Source organism: Eurosta solidaginis, chromosome 2 (assembly GCF_040869045.1).
Source record: "Eurosta solidaginis isolate ZX-2024a chromosome 2, ASM4086904v1, whole genome shotgun sequence".
Lineage (NCBI taxonomy): Eukaryota > Metazoa > Arthropoda > Insecta > Diptera > Tephritidae > Eurosta > Eurosta solidaginis.
The window spans coordinates 32,590,272-32,610,357 of NC_090320.1; the positions used below are offsets into that span (position 1 = coordinate 32,590,272).

At 39.6% G+C, this 20,086-nt stretch overlaps 1 protein-coding gene across 18 annotated transcripts in view; it reads left to right on the top strand.

Annotated features, from left to right (window-relative positions):
- Nucleotides 1–20,086, top strand: part of LOC137239486 (protein madd-4-like) — a 207,645-nt gene that overhangs the window by 68,134 nt on the left and 119,425 nt on the right. For 16 of the 18 annotated variants that reach the window (XM_067764819.1, XM_067764834.1, XM_067764832.1 and 13 more), the window contains 2 exons: nt 15,261–15,365; nt 18,200–18,543. In XM_067764819.1, the coding sequence (XP_067620920.1) occupies nt 15,261–15,365; nt 18,200–18,543 (449 nt within the window). The remainder of the gene's footprint in view (nt 1–15,260; nt 15,366–18,199; nt 18,544–20,086) is intronic. The other 2 variants (XM_067764833.1, XM_067764836.1) reach the window with 1 other exon arrangement.

Sequence of the window (20,086 nt, forward strand, 5' to 3'; positions counted from 1 at the left end):
TACGACAGATATACTTGCCGCGGCTATATTCTCAGTCCCCTAACCTGATTGGGGCGAAAAAAAAATGAGTTAAACATGCATGGCCATCGTAAACGTAAAAAAAAACTACTTGTCTCTCATACCACTTGTTTTCATTCCACCTTCAAATTTTGAATGAATGCGCTTTCGTGTAATGGGTTAATCCTGTAATGGAAACGTTGTAATTTCGTTTCTTTTCGCCACAAAATGATGAGCATATGGCAGGCTTTTTTATGTGTACACCAAATTTTTATTCCACAAACTCACTTGCCGCGTATGTTGCATGCCATAAATGGTGTATAACGAGTTTTGAATGGCAAATAAAATCGTCAGGGTTGCTGGTGGGGGTCACGCGTAAGAGCATTCAACAAATGTTTACTGGTTGTAAATAATGTTGTTGATTCATGATGCTTTATCGTTTTAACGTTTTTTGATTTTTTTATCTTTATTTTATATTTTGTATGACGTTGTTCAAGTAAAGAAGTAAATAGACATTCTGAAAGTTTGAATAAGGAGTAAAAGTACAACGTGTGGAGGGACTGTAAGCGCTAAAATAGCAATATTGTAGCCACGTATGAATGTCCCGCGTGTCGCCCGTACTGCCGCGGGCAACGCAAATAACAATTCGACAAGGACGTGCAGGGAATTAAAAACTGGAAATACTTAGCAGGGCGCTGTTGATTACTTGGCTTGACTAGGGTGCGTAGCGTTTCGTTTATGAATCCTGCTGCTCAGGTCGTTGCAAAGCTTTTATGTGAATTCAGTAATAGTATAATTTATTTTGAGAAAAAAATATTTTCGGCCTTAACTTTCCATTTGCTGAATTTCAATGTGCTGATTCTACATAAAATAATCAGTTACCGTAAATTGCGAATCGATTTCAATAAGCGAAAACGTTTATGTAGTAAGTTTTAGTTTGATTATTTTGCTTTCAAGTTGAATATGGTTAATATTTATTCATTTTGAGAGCGTCAATCAGCGAGCTTGAAAGTTTTAATAATTTTTGTGCCAAAAATCATCGCAGTGTCCTGGAATGCAAAGAAGCATTGGGGAGACTTCGCTCAGGTCGGATCATACGTCTATACTGGGTTCCCGGTCTTAAAGGAATAGAAGGTAGCGAAAACGCCGATGAGTTGCAGACAGGCATCATCTATGTTTGAAGCAGAGGTCGCCAGCTAGTGAAATAAATATTCGCGCTCACTTCACACATTATTGCAGTGAGAGTTAACAAATATGCGTGCGTATGCTTTCCCTCGTTGCTCGTTAATTAACTACTACTTTTGCCAACACAGTTACAGCTTAAGTTTTGGTGAACACTGGTTTAATATCACTCTTGTTATCATTACTTCATTTAAATAATTTATTTTTATTGTTCTGATCTCACTGCTGGTTATATCCTGTACTTATCTATATGTTGTAGCTATTTCTTATTATTATAGCGACTACTGTGATTGACAGCGATGCTAAGTAATTTGTTTGATTACAGTGGACCACGAATTTCAACTTTTTTTCTTTACCAGAAACGCCGTTATGAAATTCGTATGTAAAATCACCCCCTGATTTCGAAAATTGAGTTCATTTTTGATTCTATGGTACCGTTTTTGACATATTTGCAATTTACCGTTATTCGAAAAAACCAAAAAGATGGCTCCCTTTAATTACGTATATCTCACGAACGGGTCAAGCAATTGTTTACAGAATCGGAAAGAGGATAAAATTTGCTATAAATGCATCATACATTGTTTTTTGTTCAACCATGTTCGAGATATTAGCTCATCATTTCAGATTTTTGTTTTTTTTATGAAAAAATATGAAAAAAATTACTTTTTGCGAGGGCAGCATTCCAAAAGCAAAACTTTTTTTCCAAATATTTTTTATTTACGTAAAGCTCTGTTTAATTAGAAAAAAGATAAGCTATCATCGAAGAAAATCGATGCAAAACTACGTAAGTTATAAGCGATCAAATAAAAATACCCAGTTTGCGCAATTTCAACGTATACCTCAAAACGTATGTATGGTATAAAGAAGAGTGAAATATCTAGCTATGCTCTGTTTCTATTTAGTTAAAAGTTCAATATATGAATGAAATTACCCATATTTTTAACTTTTTTTTTTTTTTTAATTTATTTATGTTTGTACTATATTCTAACAATCTTTATCTTAATTTTATTTTACTATGTAGTCGAAATAATTATGTGTTCGACTTTGACGCTTATTCAGTTTAGGATCGGTTTCTCTTATGAGAAACCAGCAGTAATCACCCATCATTGCGACGTCCCAGAATCCTTGATATCGATTTTCAATTAATTTCATTTGCTGATGAAACCTTTCGCCATGTTCCTCACTTTCGTCGCCAAGATTTGCCGGAAAAAAGCTCAAATGTGAGTGCAGAAAGTGAATTTTTAACGACATATTTACGCCTGGAAAGAAAATATTAGTTAGGTAAACAAGTTATAGAATTTTGGGAAATTAATTTTAATAGGCCTTTAATATTTACCCATTTTCGCATAATTATTGATTAAGTCATTCACTATCTGCTCGTAGTTAGGGCTTTTGTGTCTACCGAGAAAAGAAGCAACGACCTTTTCAAAGGATTCCCACGCTGCTGCCTCAACTGATGAGAGTAGTCCTTTGAATTGATTATTGCTGATCAACTTTTTTATTTGTGGTCCGACAAAAATACCTTCCTTTATCTTGGCTTGAGAAATATCTGGAAAATTTGTTTTCAAATAGTCGAATGCTTCGCCTTCTTTGTCCAAAGCCTTAACAAAGTTTTTAATGAGACCGAGCTTGATGTGTAAGGGTGGAAGTATGATTTTCTCTTTCTTGACAAGAGGGGTGTATTTGATGTTATCCACACCAACGGTAAACTCGACTCTTTCCGGCCAATCCTTTCTGACGTAGTGGTCCTTACGAGCTCGGCTATCCCACTTGCAGAGGAAGCAGCAGTGCTTGGTGTAGCCACTTTGTAGACCGCATAGCATTGCAACGACTTTGAGATCAGAACATATTTTCCAATCATGCTCTTCATGGGGGGCCGTGTGTAGAAGTCCACGAAAGTGGGGAAAGCTTCTGACCGCCATTCACCTGGGAATGGCCAGAGCGATTCTTTTGCATGCGGTTCAAGCAGCTCACTACTGCCGGTCGCTTGCGGCCAAGTATCCTCTGGGTAGCCGCTAAACACCCGTTTAGCGGTGAGCTAATGTGAGAAGGCGACAACCTGGCTAGGCCACTCTGACATAATCGGTTTAAGGGCTAGCCGGGGAGATTTCATCGGCAGCGTCTGTACACCTCTAGGTGCGGCTGCAAGCGGGCGTCTGTCTTGGAGCAAGTGGCTCGCTATATAAACGTGCCAAGTAATATTTTCACCCCCGCTGAGCGGGTTGTGCGCTGGGCTTGGGACCCGCCACGTAAAACCATACTCCAATGAAATATAACAACAAGCCTCGGATAAATACACTCTATTGACGACGACCATGGCAAACGTTTGAAGGACAATGAATTGAGGGCATGCACCTGGAACGTCCGCTCCCTGAATGGGATTGGTGCAGATGCCCGGCTGGTTGATGTCCTCGTCAAAGCAAAATCTGACATCACCGCCATCCAAGAAATGCGTTGGACGAAGCAAGGAAGAAAGAAGATCAAAAATTGTGACATATATTGGAGTGGCCATGCGAATAAGCGCAGTTTCGGCGTCGGATTCGTGGTGGGAGAGAGACTTTGTCGCCAAGTGCTGGCGTTCAGGCCTGTGGACGAGCGTCTCGCCGCTATTCGAATAAAAGCAAAATTTTTTAATATATCATTCATCTGCGCCCATGCGCCGACAGAGGAGAAAGACGATGAGGTGAAAGACACTTTTTATGAACAATTAGAACGCACATACGAGCGCTGCCCCCGTCATGATATAACAGTCGTGCTTGGCGACTTTAACGCCAGGGTGGGCAAAGATGGTGTTTTTGGCCCTACAGTCGGAAAGTTCAGCCTACACAATGAAACTTTTCCTAACGGACTGAGGCTGATTGACTTTGCCGGTGCTCGAAACATGGTCATATCAAGCACGAGGTTCATGCATAAAAAGATACATCAAGCTACATGGCTGTCTCCTGATCGAAATACTCGCAATCAGATCGATCACGTTGTGATAGACGGACGGCATGCCTCCAGTGTTTTAGATGTGCGAACGATCCGAGGACCTAACATCGATTCGGACCATTATCTCGTTGCAGCCAAAATACGCACCCGCCTCAACGCGGCTAAAAACAAGGAACAAAAAACACAAGGAAAGCTAGACGTCGAAAAGCTTCAATCACAACAGACTGCCAATGATTTCGCAACTCGACTCTCACACCTGCTCTCTGAGGGCACAACTCATCCTGAAGGAATACAGGAGCAGTGGGAGCATATCTCCAAAGCACTTCATACTGCCGCCGAGGAAAAAATTGGTTACCGGCGGCCACGAAAAAACAACTGGTATGATGAAGAATGCCGCGTTGCAACCGAAAGAAAAGACGCTGCCTACAGGGCTACGTTAAAAGCGAGCGCGACAAGAGGAGTGTGTGAACGCTATCGTGAGTTGAAAAGGGAAGCGAGACGCCTTTTCAGGAAGAAAAAAGCAGAAGCAGAAAGGCGTGAGTGCGAGGAGCTTGATATGCTAGCCACCAGGAATAACGCCCGAAAATTCTACCAAAAAATACGGCGACAGACGGAAGGTTTTAAGACCGGGGCAAACTCCTGTAGGAAAGAAAACGGCGACCTTGTAACTGATGTCCAGAGAGTGCTTAGATTATGGAGGGAACACTTCTCTGCTCTCCTAAATGGAGGCAGCAATTCACCGCGCAGAGATGAAGAACCCGATCCCGCAATCGATGATGATGGAATATATGTCCCCCCGCCCGATTATGACGAAGTTAGAATAGCAATAACCAGATTGAAAAACAGCAAGGCCGTGGGCGCTGATGGATTGCCTGCGGAGCTATTCAAGTTCGGCGGCGAGGAGTTGGTAAGGCGCATGCAGCAGCTTAGCAAAATATGGGCGGACGAAAGCATGCCCGACGGTTGGAATCTAAGTGTTCTTTGCCCAGTCCACAAGAAGGGGGATACTGCAAAATGCACCAACTATCGTGGAATCAGCCTTCTTAATATCGCATATAAGGTCCTTTCAAGTGTATTGTGCGAAAGATTGAAGCCCACCGTGAACCGGCTGATTGGACCTTATCAGTGCGGCTTCAGACCTGGTAAATCTACCATCGACCAGATTTTCACAATGCGCCAAATCTTGGAAAAAACCCGTGAAAAGAGAATCGACACACATCACCTCTTCGTCGACTTTAAAGCCGCCTTCGACAGCACGAAAAGGAGCTGCCTATATGCCGCTATGTCGGAATTTGGTTTCCCCGCAAAACTTATACGGCTGTGCAAAATGACGTTGAGCAACACCATCAGCTCAGTCAGAATTGGGAAGGACCTCTCCGAGCCGTTCGAAACTAAACGAGGTTTCAGACAGGGTGACCCCCTATCGTGCGATTTTTTTTAATTTGATGCTGGAGAAAATTATACCAGCTGCAGAACTTAACCGCACTGGAACAATATACTATAAAAGCGTGCAATTACTGGCATATGCTGATGACATTGATATCATCGGCTTAAACACCCGCGCTGTTAGTTCTGCTTACTCCAAGCTGGAAAAAGAAGCGGTAAAGATGGGTTTGATGGTGAATGAGGGCAAAACGAAGTACCTGCTGTCATCGAGCAAAGAGTCAGCGCATATGCGCCTTGGCAACCACGCTACTGTTGGCAGCCATAATTTCGAAATAGTAAAAGACTTCGTTTATTTGGGAACCAGCATCAACACTAGCAACAACATCAGCACTGAAATCCAGCGAAGAATCAATCTTGCCAATAAATGCTACTTTGGACTAGGTAGGCAATTGAAAAGTAAAGTCCTCTCTCGGCGAACGAAAATCATACTCTACAAGTCACTTATCGTACCCGTCCTGCTATATGGGGCAGAAGCATGGACCATGACAACAGCAGATGAAGCGGCTTTGGGAGTGTTCGAGAGAAAAGTTCTTCGAAAGATTTATGGACCTCTACGCATTGGCGATGGCGAGTACCGAAGAAGATTTAATGATGAGCTGTACGAGCTATACGCAGACATCAACATAGTCCAGCGAATTAAAACGCAGCGGCTACGCTGGCTAGGCCATGTTATGCGAATGAAAGATGATGCTCCGGCCAAGAAAGTGTTTCTATCGGAACCCGCCTATGGAAGCAGAGGTAGAGGGCGGCCCCCACTCCGTTGGAAGGACCAGGTGGAAAACGATTTAAACTCCCTTGGTGTGACCAATTGGCGCCGGTTGGCGGAGCGAAGGAGCGACTGGCGCGCCTTGTTGGACGGCCATAACCGTTTAGACGGTTAAGCGCCAATTAAGTAAGTAAGTAAGCTCTTCATATTTGATAAATTTGAGTAGTTTTTGCATTTCCTCGTAGGATTCCTTTGGAAAGCTTTTTGTTACCAATATGCAATAATACAGCCTTCAAACTCAGTTTATTGCTGTCTATGAACAATCGCCACTCTTTTGAATCATATATTTGACCAAACTCTTTAATTAAACCACGAATGTCGTTGCAGTAGCATATACTGTCTTTCTTGGTATAGTGTTTGGAAAATGGTTCGTGACGAGTTCTACAATATATCACCTTAACATCGGATGATACAAATTTAAATTGTTGCATATGAGAAGTGTGGATCTCAGCCTTTTCCTTGGATAGTTCCAAATCTCTTATCCAATCATTAAGTTGTGCTTGTGATAGAACGTTTCTCTCCTTTCCCATGCGAAATTCAGTACAACTTGATTCCCCGCACGCAGATGTTACTGTTGACAATGGAACTGGATCCGCAACTGCTGTTGAATGTAGTACTGGTCAACGCCAAGTACTTTTGTTTGACAAATATAACACTATTGAATGGCATGTAGGTTCTCTCCATATCATTGGTGTATCAAATTTTATTTGTTGTCCGGATTCCGACTGAATCAATTCTACTCGACACGATGTACACAAAGTATTCGGTGTCCATGGTTTTTCAGCATTTTTAGGCTCAATGCCAAAATACTTGGAGTATAAAGTTTAGATATGATCTGAGAACACTCGTCGTCGCCTTGTGATAGTATATTGACCACACATGAAACAGAACATATCTGGATCGTTATTACACTCAAATTCTCGCGTCCTTTTACTCATTTTATTTTTTTTACTAAATCACGGTTTTGAAATTTGACTTATGAACTGAACTATCTCCGGCGAGCCTTGCAGATGTTATGAAGTTTCAAGGCGCATTAACTCATATTTATACTCGGAACAAGAATAAAATTTAAAAAATCAAATCTTACCTGGACAGAAAGGTTCCTTTTTATACGAAGCCGGGAAAAGAAAATACTACCTGCTTTAGAGGTAGGCCTTAAAATTTTCTTATCTTTGTCTTATAATTTTGAAAATCTACGTGCATACTTACCCATAAGTGACGGAAATACATGTTTATAACTACATGCCTACAGCAGCTTTCGAACCCAACCACTCTTCCTTTCGATGCAACTACTCTACCTACTATAAAACAATTCGAGTATTAAAAGTACTATTTGATTTATTTAAAGAGAAAGTATTATCATTGTTATGGCGTTATTCGTTTACCCGGATAATATCCCATTTGCACTTTATACCTTTAATATATGTATGGGTATTTTTATTTGATCCCTTATAACTTACGTACTTTTGCATCGATTTTCTTCGATGATAGCTTATCTTTTTTCTAATTAAACAGAGCTTTACGTACATAAAAAATATTTGGAAAAAAGGTTGTGGTTTTGGAATGCTGCCCTCGCAAAAAGTAATTTTTTTCATATTTTTTCATAAAAAAAAAAAAAAAAAAAATCTGAAATGATGAGCTAATATCTCGAAAACTATATGGTTGAGCAAAAAACAATGTATTGTGTAACCTATTGCAATTCTGTAAACCTATTTGCAATTGCTTGACCCGTTCGTGAGATATACGTAATTAAAGGGAGCCATCTTTTTGGTTTGTTCGAATAACGGTAAATTGCAAATATCTCAAAAACGGTACCATAGAATCAAAAATGAACTCTATTTTCGAAATCAGGGGGTGGTTTTGCATACGAATTTCATAACGGCGTCTCTGGTAAATTTTGGCCGTCGACCAGTGTTATTATTTATATGCAGTTACTGGCTTTAACAAATATCCTTGTTATTTTCATACATCCTTCTGGCTTATCTCTTCCTCTTCCTATTTTTCTTTATCAAATTTATTCAAATTTATTCTCCATTTTTATTTTAAATACTTTTTTTAATTTTTTTTTATTTACTTTGAGGAAATTTTCTACGAATTTTCTAGCTGAAATTATGCAACCCAACTCGAAAACGTTTTCGAAAAAATTCGAGAAAATTTTACACAATTTTCGAACTGCATATTTGGTGTTCTCCGATTTTTTTGAGCATGCAGTTTGTACAAATTGTAAGTTTTCTTAAATTCGCATTAATTTTTCACAATTTCAGATTTGCTCACATACTAAGCCTCAAAAGTTTTTTTTATATAGAAGAAAATCTGATACACCGTGCAGGAAAAAAATTTTCAAAAATCAAATCAATTTTCCAGAGACCCATACACATGTATTTTGTTACACTTAAATTGATTGGTCTACAAAACTACATAATCAAAAGATTTTTGAGAACACCGAAAAACAAAGTTCGTAATTTTGGTCACACTTTCTCGAATTTTCAAATTTTTTCGAAATTGCGTTTGAAATTGGTTTGCATAGTTTCAATTACAAAATTTGCAGAAGTCTTTTCTTAAAATATGGAAAACTTTTAAAGAAAAATTTAGTTGATGAAATGTGATAAAAATTTACGCTGCTAGTTTTCTGTTCGCTGCTTTATAACAAAAATATTACAATTACAGCTGAAACCACAATCCCATTGTTGACAAAATGTCCTTCAGCGGCATATGAAAAGGCTAAAATAAATGATTTGAAACTTGAATTGAATAAATATATTCACTGCATGTTTCTGTGCACAATTTAACACAAGAATAGTTTTAAAGTAACTGAAATTAAAAATGTCCCATACGTACAAAAACAAAGTACTCCACATGATTTTCTCACCTTAATCTAGCTTCCAGAAAATTTTGGTAGTTCATCAGCCGAAATGATAGTGGGCGGGTTCCAGCAATGTATTTTGTTAGGGATGTCGTCAAAAGTGATAAGAAAGCTCTGCTGTTCGTAGTTAGCAAGTTTAAGGCCCAGATTTCGACCGCTTTGTCGACAGTCTACCTCGTATACATATATATGCTACGGACTGTATTCAATACCAAATGTAGATACTGTGCTAAGAGCTTTTCTAATTTCCACCTTCTTGCACTGCTCGCTGTGTCTGGCGAGATTTAATATCTTGTACAAACAAGTAAGGAAGGCTAAGTTCGGGTGTAACCGAACATTACATACTCAGTTGAGAGCTATGGAGACAAAATAAGGAAAATCACCATGTAGGAAAATGAACCTAGGGTAACCCTGGAATGTGGTTGTATGACATGTGTATCAAATGGAAGGTATTAAAGAGTATTTTAAGAGAGAGTAGGCCATAGTTCTACGGATGGACGCCATTTAGGGATATCGCCATAAAGGTGGACCAGGGTTGACTCTAGAATTTGTTTGTACGATATGGGTATCAAATGAAAGGTGGTAATGAGTATTTTAAACGGGAATGGGCGTTAGTTCTATAGGTGAACGCCTTTACGAGAAATCGCCATAAAGGTGGACCAGGGGTGACTCTAGAATATGTTTGTACGTAATGGGTATCAAATGAAAGCTGTTAATGAGTATTTTGAAAAGGAGTGATCCTTAGTTCCATAGGTGGACGCCTTTTCGAGATATCGCCATAAAGGTGGACCAAGGGTGACTTTAGAATGTTTGTACGATATGGGTATCAAACGAAATGTGTTACTGAGCATTTTAAGAGGGAGTGGGCATGAGGTCTATAGGTGGACGCCTTTTCAAGATATCGTCATTAGGGTGGGCCAGGGGTGACTCTAGAATGTTTGTACGATATGGGTATCAAACGAAAGGTGTTACTGAGCATTTTAGGAGGGAGTGGGCATTAGGTCTATAGGTGGACGCCGTTTCGAAATGTCGCCATTAGGGTGGGCCAGGGGTGACTCTAGAATGTGTTTGTTCGATATGGGAATCAAAGGAAAGGTGTTACTGAGCATTTTAAGAGGGAGTGGGCATTAGGTCTATAGGTGGACGCCGTTTCGAAATGTCGCCATTAGGGTGGGCCAGGGGTGACTCTAGAATGTGTTTGTACGATATGGGTATCAAATGAAAGGTGGTAATGAGTATTTTAAAAGGGAGTAATCCTTAGTTCTATAGGTGGACGCCTTTTCGAGATATCGCCATAAAGGTGGACCAAGGGTGAATTTAGAATGTTTGTACGATATGGGTATCAAACGAAATGTGTTACTGAGCATTTTAAGAGGGAGTGGGCATGAGGTCTATAGGTGGACGCCTTTTCAAGATATCGTCATTAGGGTGGGCCAGGGGTGACTCTAGAATGTTTGTACGATATGGGTATCAAACGAAAGTTGTTACTGAGCATTTTAGGAGGGAGTGGGCATTAGGTCTATAGGTGGACGCCTTTTCGAGATATCGCCATTAGGGTGGGCCAGGGGTGACTCTAGAATGTGTTTGTACGATATGGGTATCAAATGAAAGGTGGTAATGAGTATTTTAAAAGGGAGTAATCCTTAGTTCTATAGGTGGACGCCTTTTCGAGATATCGCCATAAAGGTGGACCAAGGGTGACTCTAGAATGTTTGTACGATATGGGTATCAAACGAAAGGTGTTACTGAGCATTTTAAGAGGGAGTGGGCATTAGGTCTATAGGTGAACGCCTTTTCGAGATATCGCCATTAGGGAGGGCCAGGGTGACTCTAGAATGTGTTTGTACGATATGGGTATCAAATGAAAGGTGGTAATGAGTATTTTAAAAGGGAGTAATCCTTAGTTCTATAGGTGGACGCCTTTACGAGATATCGCCATAAAGGTGGACCAAGGGTGACTCTAGAATGTTTGTACGATATGGGTATCAAACGAAAGGTGTTACTGAGCATTTTAAGAGGGAGTGGGCATTAGATCTATAGGTGGACGCCTTTTCGAGATATCGCCATTAGGGTCGGCCAGGGGTGACTCTAGAATGTTTGTACGATATGGGTATCAAACGAAAGGTGTTACTGAGCATTTTAAGAGGGAGTGGGCATTAGGTCTATAGGTGGACGCCTTTTCGAGATATCGCCATTAGGGTGGGCCAGGGGTGACTCTAGAATGTGTTTGTATGATATGGATATCAAATTAAAGGTATTAATGAGGGTTTTAAAAGCGAGTGGCCCTTAGATGTATATGTGAAGGCGTTCTCGCGATATCGACCAAAATGTGGACCAGGTGATCCAGAAAATCATCTGTCGGGTACTGCTAATTTATTTATATATGCAATACCACTAACAGTATTCCTGCCAAGATTCCAAGGGCTGTTGATTTCGGCTTGTAGAACTTTTTCATTTTCTTCTACTTAATATGGTAGGTGTCACACCCATTTTACAAAGTTTTTTCCAAAGTTATATTTTGCGTCAATAAACTAATCCAGGTACCATGTTTCATCCCTTTTTTCGTATTTGGTATAGAATTATGGCATTTTTTTCATTTTTCGTAATTTTCGATATCGATAAAGTGGGCGTGGTTATGGTCGGATTTCGGCCATTTTTCATACCAAGATAGAGTGAGTTCAGATAAGTACGTGGGCTAAGTTTAGTAAAGATTTATCGGTTTTTGCTCAAGTTATTGTGTTAACGGCCGAGCGGAAGGACAGACGGGCGACTGTGTATAAAAACTGGGCGTGGCTTCCACCGATTTCGCCCATTTTCACAGAGAACAGTTACCGTCATAGAATCTATGCCCGTACCAAATTTGAGAAGGATTGGTAAATTTTTGTTCGACTTATGGCATTAAAAGTATTCTAGACAAACTAAATGAAAATGGGCGGAGCCACGCCCATTTTTAAATTTTCTTTTATTTGTGTATTTTGTTGCATCATATCATTACTGGAGTTGAATTTTGACTTAATTTACTTATATACAGTAAAGATATTAAATTTTTTGTTAAAATTTGAATTTAAAAATTTTTTTTATTTAAAAGTGGGCGTGTTCTTCATCCAATTTTGCTAATTTTTATTTAGCACATATATAGTAATAGTAGTAACGTTCCTGCCAAATTTCATCATGATATCTTCAACGACTGCCAAATTACAACTTGCAAAACTTTTAAATTACCTTCTTGTAAAAGTGGGCGGTGCCACGCCCATTGTCCAAAATCTTACTAATTTTCTATTTACTCAAGTTATCGTGTTAACGGACAGACGGACGGACATGGCTCAATCAAATTTTTGTTCGATACTGATGATTTTGATATATGGAAGTCTATATCTATCTCGATTCCTTTATACCTGTACAACCAACCGTTATCCAATCAAAGTTAATATACTCTGTGAGCTCTGCTCAACTGAGTATAAAAAATGAGTTCCAAACACTACTGCTACAAACATACCAAAAACTAGAAGTGAAGTATTTAGTGCTTACCAAAAGACCACAGGTATCAGGATTAGCAAAACAAAGCCTTTGTGCCGTACATACCAAAAAGTCTATGACTTTAAGGGAGGGAGAGCCTAACCTAAAGCATTTAATATTCAGTGATATTGGGACTCATGCATAAAAAGCGAGTATTTTCTCAGGAATGACTTTCAATGTCTAAGGTGGATTGTTTGTTTTTGGTACTCAAATAAATAGAAACACTCAACTTTAATTTAGAAACTGTTATGCATGGGTCCCGCAGTATCTTCCCCGAAAACGGACATGCCATATTTTGTATGCTCTTACCCAAATTTTCATCGCAAAGTTTGCTTAGAATCTTTTTGACAACAACATTTTCGAAATAATCAGCGTAGGCTATCACTTCGGAGTCCCTACATCCCCTAGACCGGAAAAACGCCGTCCTTCGTCTGGCGAAGACTTCTTACTTAATTTTGGGTTGTGTAACACGAACAAATAATGGGCAATGGTAACTAGGACTTGTGTCTGAATTTCACTTCTTCGTCAGCTTGCTTTTTGGGAGTTGAGTTTTAAACTTGACATCTCCTGCATCTCCCAATTTGTCTCTAAGTTTTTTTTTTGCCTTTTGTTTTATACACAATTACGTACAAATTTATACTCTATGTTTTTAATACAAATTGTGTAGAATAATTTCAGGCGCGTTCAACAGAACTTTATTAGTAACATTGGATTTTTAGCAGTGTTTTGTTAGCAATGTTGTTGTTGTAGCAATGCTTCCGCTGTTGAGTATTTAAATTTATATATACCGAAAATAACCGCCAAAATTGAAAATCCTTCAAAGCTTTATATAGCTTCCACACTTCTTTGTTTTTTCCCAAGTTTTCTTGCCAATCGATTTTCTTCCTGAAATACCCGCATAAACTCATTGATTTTTTGTTGCCTTTTCTACCTAATTCTGCCTTTGTTTTCCCGTTTGTGCTATTTAAGCATTCCCACTCACTTAAGCACAACTTTGACAGCCGGTCTTTGACGTGGTGTTAATATTTTAACGAGCATTCAAGTTCCGGCTACGAAAAGCTGCCTATTCTGTTAAGCCATTTGTTCCCAGCAGAACCTGCAACTGTGTCGTTCTATGCCGCTTTTCCTGCTCCCCTCATCAAAATAATATCCAACTCCAGAGGTCGCCAGCCATGCCACTATGAGCTTTACACTCGAAACGTCAACATCGCACTGACTGACAGCAAACGACAAAAATCAATTATTTAAATGCCATAAGCAGCGGCTACCGAAAAGCAACGAAACCAAAAAATAACAAGGAAGGACGGGACTGTCTTCGGCTGTGCCGAAGGCTTCATACCTTTCATGAATAGGGCTGAACAATAATCTTATCCCGTTCGTAATCTCCAAATAATCGGATGTATAAGATGTGATGGTAGCGTGCTCCGCCTATCACACCGTATGCCCCGGGTTCAACTCCCGGGCAAAGCAACATCAAAATTTTAGAAATAAGATTTTTTCAATTAGAAGAAAATTTTTCTAAGCGGGGTCGCCCCTCGGCAGTGTCTGGCAAGCGCTCCGATTGTATTTCTGCCATGAAAAGCTCTCAGTGAAAACTCATCTGCCTTGCAGATGCCGTTCGGAGTCGGCATAAAACATGTAGGTCCCGTCCGGCCAATTTGTAGGGAAAAATCAAGAGGAGCACGACGCAAATTGGAAGAGAAGCTCGGCCTTAGATCTCTTCGGAGGTTATCGCGCCTTACATTTTTTTTTTTTATTTTTATAAGATAAGAAATATATAGTGAACAGATCTACATACCTAAACGATTTTTAAGATAAATATAAAATAAAAAATGGCAAAAAACCCCCATATCTGAACGATCGGTTGTATGGGATATATATTATATATAGCTCCGATCGAAATGATTTTTTCATTAAATCTTCTATGATATATTAGAATAAATACCACCAAGTTTAACGTTTTTATATTGGAAATTAAGGGAGATATTGCCAAAAATCTTTCTATTTGCGGCAGGAATGACCAAAATAGTCTTATCTGAACGATCGGTTGTATGGGAGATATATGTTATAGTGGTCCGATCCTACCGGATCCGACAAATGTCTAATATAATACAAAAATACATCCTTGTGCCAAATTTTATTGAGATATCTCAAAATTTGAGGGACTAGTTAGCGTTCAAACAGACAGACGGACGGACGGACAGACGGACATGGATACTTAATGGTGAGTCTGTATTCTATATTGCTCAACGTTGCGAACATCGGACCAAAGTTAATATACCATTTCATGTTCATGAAAGGTATAATTAGTACATAATAACAACATCAAGCATAAATCACCTGCCCATTTGAGTGGGAGTGTATTGGAAAGTTCTTTTGGTTTGTTTTATTATTGCTGTCCACTATAATTGGCTGAGTTCTGAATTTTACGGTAGCCAACAAGAGTTGTTCACCAATTGTGAATGAACTCAAGTATACTACTCAATTTTACACTCTCTTTCTTATTTAATTATTCAACAACTTCTATCTGATATATTGCTTTTATTCCTCCATTTTCAGATGACAATTTTCATTGAGAATACATCTGTGGCGAAACGTCTAAATGCCAGTCAAGCTTTTGATGATACGTGGAACACAGCCTCAGATTTGGAGAATGAACTCGAAGTGAGTGAAAGAAAAGTACATATACTTAGTTATACTTAGCATTTAACCACAATTATAAACTGATATAAGAACATAACCATTAGCTAACACATATTCCATGATTGTAGTTCAGTGGCGTAGCAGAATGGTGCGAGAGGGCGTTTGAAAGTAAGAGATTGCGAATTGAGTATTCATAGAAAATGAGTGCAACTTCCTTGTTCTTTCGAGCACTGTAGAACTTAGATTGCCGTTCGAAGAAACATTGAAACTTTAGCTCTCGAAAATCGGTGTTCGGGTCCCAACACCACTTATATCCGGATGCATATTCGGATATACATGATCATATTGGCAGCACTCCAAAATAGCAGAGGGGAGGATGTATCTTTAATCATTAAAACAAACATATTTAGGCGAGTTGATCTGTTCCAATCGGCCGACAATACGAACCTAGCTTAATCTGTATACATTAGACTCGGTCGATTTATTAACCGATATCTCGCCATCGATTTTTCGATAGGATTTTAGCTCAGGAAAAAAAGTTCCACTACGCATACCCAAAAAAATAATTTTCGAGCCTGCGAAAAAAAATGGCGAAAGGGTAATTTTTTCGACCAAAACACTCCCCAAAACCCAAAAAATATTTTTTTTTTTCAAAAAACTGTTATCGCCAGCGTTATTACAACAGTTTTTTGAAAAAAAAAAATGAAAAATATATATATATATTATTTGGGTTTTGGGGAATGATTTGGTCGAAAACTTAACACTTTCGCCATTTTTTTCGAAAACTCGAAAATTATTTTTTTGGGTATGCGTAGTGGGACTTTTTTTCCTGAGCCCAACTCCTATCGAAAAATCGATGGCGCGATATCGGTTAACTTTCGTCCATATAAATCGACCCAGGTTAGTATACATACATACATATGTAGAATCTCATGTCACAATGCAAGTGCGTAGTATTTTCCGAACTAGTAAATACTTAGGTACATATCATATAAGCTACTGGATCCTTTTTTTATGAATTATTGAAAAAAGGTGGGCGGTGTTGATATAAGCTCGGGCTCATTAGGTTGCAAAAACTAAAGAAAGGGCAAATCTTTATAGAAGGCCAATATTTTGACAGCATTGAGCTTAAGTAGACGGACAGATTATAGTGAGGATATATACTGCGAACTATAGGTCTACGGTGCCCTGATTCTCTTCAAAGCATTTAGGCCATGACGAGCTCCCTGATGCAGTTCAAAATGGTGCTTGCCTGCTTTCTGACTTTAGTGATCCAAAGATCTTTTGCCTTCACGCAATGGCATCGCATTCGAAAATCATTCTGCAATCTAATACTCGCTGTCACAGGATCAACAGATGCTGTTAGACCGTTTGCCTAGCTTGTGCATGTGAATTTTGAGTAAGATTCGAAAGCGGTTTAATAACGCTTTGCGTTGTATCTTGCTATCTTTGCCTTTGCCCTCCGCATTTCTGGACTTTCACTCCAGTATTGTTCTCTGAGGCATGCATCCTTCATCATGAACCGCTCTCTCATTAAGTGAGATCCTATGGCCATGATGCGCTTTGGTTTGTATAGACTTTTCGGCCGCTACCTGTATGGTCAGCCCGTACGCTTGTTCGTTTCCGTTCGCCTATTTGTGGCGCAATACCCAAGCTAAGCACATGGTGTGATTAGCTCTTAAACGATTCACTAATGATTCTCTCATTACTGTAGCCTCGTTGGTTGTAGGTTGAACTCTGTACAATGGATTACGGCGACAACTCCGACCAGGGAGATGGTCGGATATTATTCGAGTGGTATGTATACCTTGGTTCCGGGGCCGAAAATCCCCGCGTACTATATGAAAGTGTGATCCTGATGGAGCGCTTCGAATTTAAATAGCTTTTAAAACTTAATGAGCTTTCTGATGTCATCTCTGGAAGCTGGGTGAGTTAAAATCGTTCCTTCAAGCTCTCTTTATTCCGGGATTGTATTCCTTTGCCTCTGCCAAAGCCCTCCTGCAAAGCAATGTTCACCAGCGTGCGCGTGGCGGCGTTAGTTCGAGCAGTACCTTCATTGCAGACACATGTCAGGCGTTGGAACGTTTTGAGGAAATACGGCAAGAAACCGGATAGCGAAATAGAGGGGAAGGGAAGAGGAGAGGCTTAAAGCAAAATAGACTCAAAGATGACGCGAAAGAAGAAGCTGGATAAATAAAAAAAAGTATGTAGCAAGAGTGGAAAGAAAGAAAAAAACACGAAAATGTAGAGGAAGGAAAATCGAAAATAGAACTGGCTTCATGAAAACTTACTAATTTATCAATGGGCCATTTTGCTTTGCTTACCTAAGCAACATGATTAGAAACACAAAATACTCGCTCTATGCTGGTAAGTGCACCGTCGTCTACTGCCTTTTTACTGGTGTCGTTCGCTTTGATATCACCGCTGAGCTAGTGACGAGCCTAAATTTCCGATTGCTATTAATATCGTTGTTCACCCGTCGCCAGCCGTTACCGCCCGAGCACGCCATGTTGTTAACGGTATGACAATTGTCGTCGTGACCCTCCTCAATGCTGCATGCCACAGTCGTTGGCAGTCTCAGTTGTCGGATACTCTCGCGATCGTGTGTCAAAGTTTTTCCGACCATCCACCATGGGCACCAATTGGCCCCCTTGCCCATATTCTGCTTACGCCAATTTTTATTGATTCATCTAACATAATTTCCCGTAGTAGTAGTAAACATGCGTAGTATTATAGCGTAGCGGAAGCATACATTTTGGCTCTTCCGCATTTATGATTTTTTTTTTCTTTGCTTTTCTTTTTGTTTGCTTTTTCTTTTTTTTCGTTTTGTCTTTTTTCTCCATGTATTAATTTAGTGCATGTTGCAGCAAAAGCGTGGTGCCAAAAGCAATTCAGCGGCATCTTCATCCTCCAGCAGTGCTGGCAGCAAAGATGGTCAATGGTCTGGTTGGTCGGATTGGTCGACGTGTTCACGTACCTGCGATGGTGGTATTATGCAACAAATACGCCGCTGTTATAACACAAATGGTTGCAAAGGTGAAAGCGTGCGCTATCGCATCTGTAATATGCAATCATGTCCGGAGCAACAAGACTTTCGTGCGCAACAATGTGCAGCCTACAATGATGTACCGTATGATGGTACGCTTTATACGTGGACACCACACTACGACTATGTGGAGCCATGTGCTTTAACATGCAGGTGAGTAAGAAGGGATATTATCACATACATATACCAGCTACCAAATATTGCGCACATCCTTGGAAATACGAGTTCCAGCTTTCGTTTCAATTATTTTTGTTGGTAACTAGCCAGTTTTTTTCTGTTTATTTTCAAATGCGCTGAAATCGATTATCAGTTATGTGAATTTATGATCCAAAGCGACACATGCGATTCGTGTAAATGTGAAAACCTCAAGAGAGTTTTGTTACATGAGCCATAGCGCACATAAAAGCGGTCACTAATTTATGACGGTAGTGCGATCTATTAGTCGAATCTCTAATGTCATAGCAGGATAGCCGGGTACTTTCTGTAAGTTCTATTTAGGGTTGGGAGTGTCCGATTAGCTCTTACACAAGGACGCATAGCTGGAAACCGGTAGTCCAATCACAAACCTGAACCCTGAATTCGGTACTCTCCGGAATATGTCCGACTGCTTCGGGAACGATTTCTTTGACCCCTCAAATCTGTTGCTTTTGTAAACTTAATTAACTTTTTATAATAGGCCATCCCTTACCTTAGATATCTCCTTATCCTATAATTCGCTAGCGGAATAACTGCAACTTACGGCTCCTGCTTAACTTTCACAAAACACTGTTTCAGTGTGACCGGCCTGGTATGTGATTGGCGCATGATCTCCAAAAGCACAATAACTTACATAGCCATAATCTTACCAATACTAAGGTCGACAAAGCAATTTGTTGCTCGAAAAGCTGCATCAAGTATCAAAATAAGGATGCTGTAAATGGGATGCTACTCGCTATCATTTCCCGTATGGTCAGTTATTTAACAAAACGCTAAGCTCTCTCCGTTTTTGCACCGATCTAGAAGACATAATGACGGAATACTTACATGCCCATATGAATGGTCTTACCAGAATCCAATTATCTCAGATTTGTCAGCATACTTCCGTGTCCATATGTATGGTCTTAAAAATGTCTAATTATCTTAGACTTGGCTGCGTATTTTGATCAAAATATCAATTGGCGCAATTATGCATTTCAGGCTCAGAGCCTCTCTCACTATGCTTTTGAACACAGACACTAGGTTTAGTATTACTCCACCAAACCAATCAATCGTAGGGTAAGTGTCCGAATGACGGACTACAAACTCTTTTTTGGCAGTAATTTCCAAGAATATCGTTGACTGAAAGTTCGCTTGGAGCGGTCGTCTTTAAAGCTTAGCAGTATTTCTTGACTTTCAAAAAATGATAAATTCAGGGATTTTCTTTCTAAACCAAAAATATACAAAAATATGGTTCTTTGAGGAGCTCACTCTACACCTACTCAACTGTATCAGTGATACATGGGATCCTGATAAAAGTTTTGAGCTCTTATGACTGCTTGCCAAGTAACTAAGACTTCTTCGAAAGTCCGGAAATCACCGAAATATTTCCCGCAGGCAAATGTGATAAGAGAAAAACAAGAATCGGGTCAAAAACCCAAATAAGTTTGAAATCAAACTCGTTGGACCCGATCTTTAAATATAAAAACCTTACGTGATTAGCCCACTATGGACACATTCA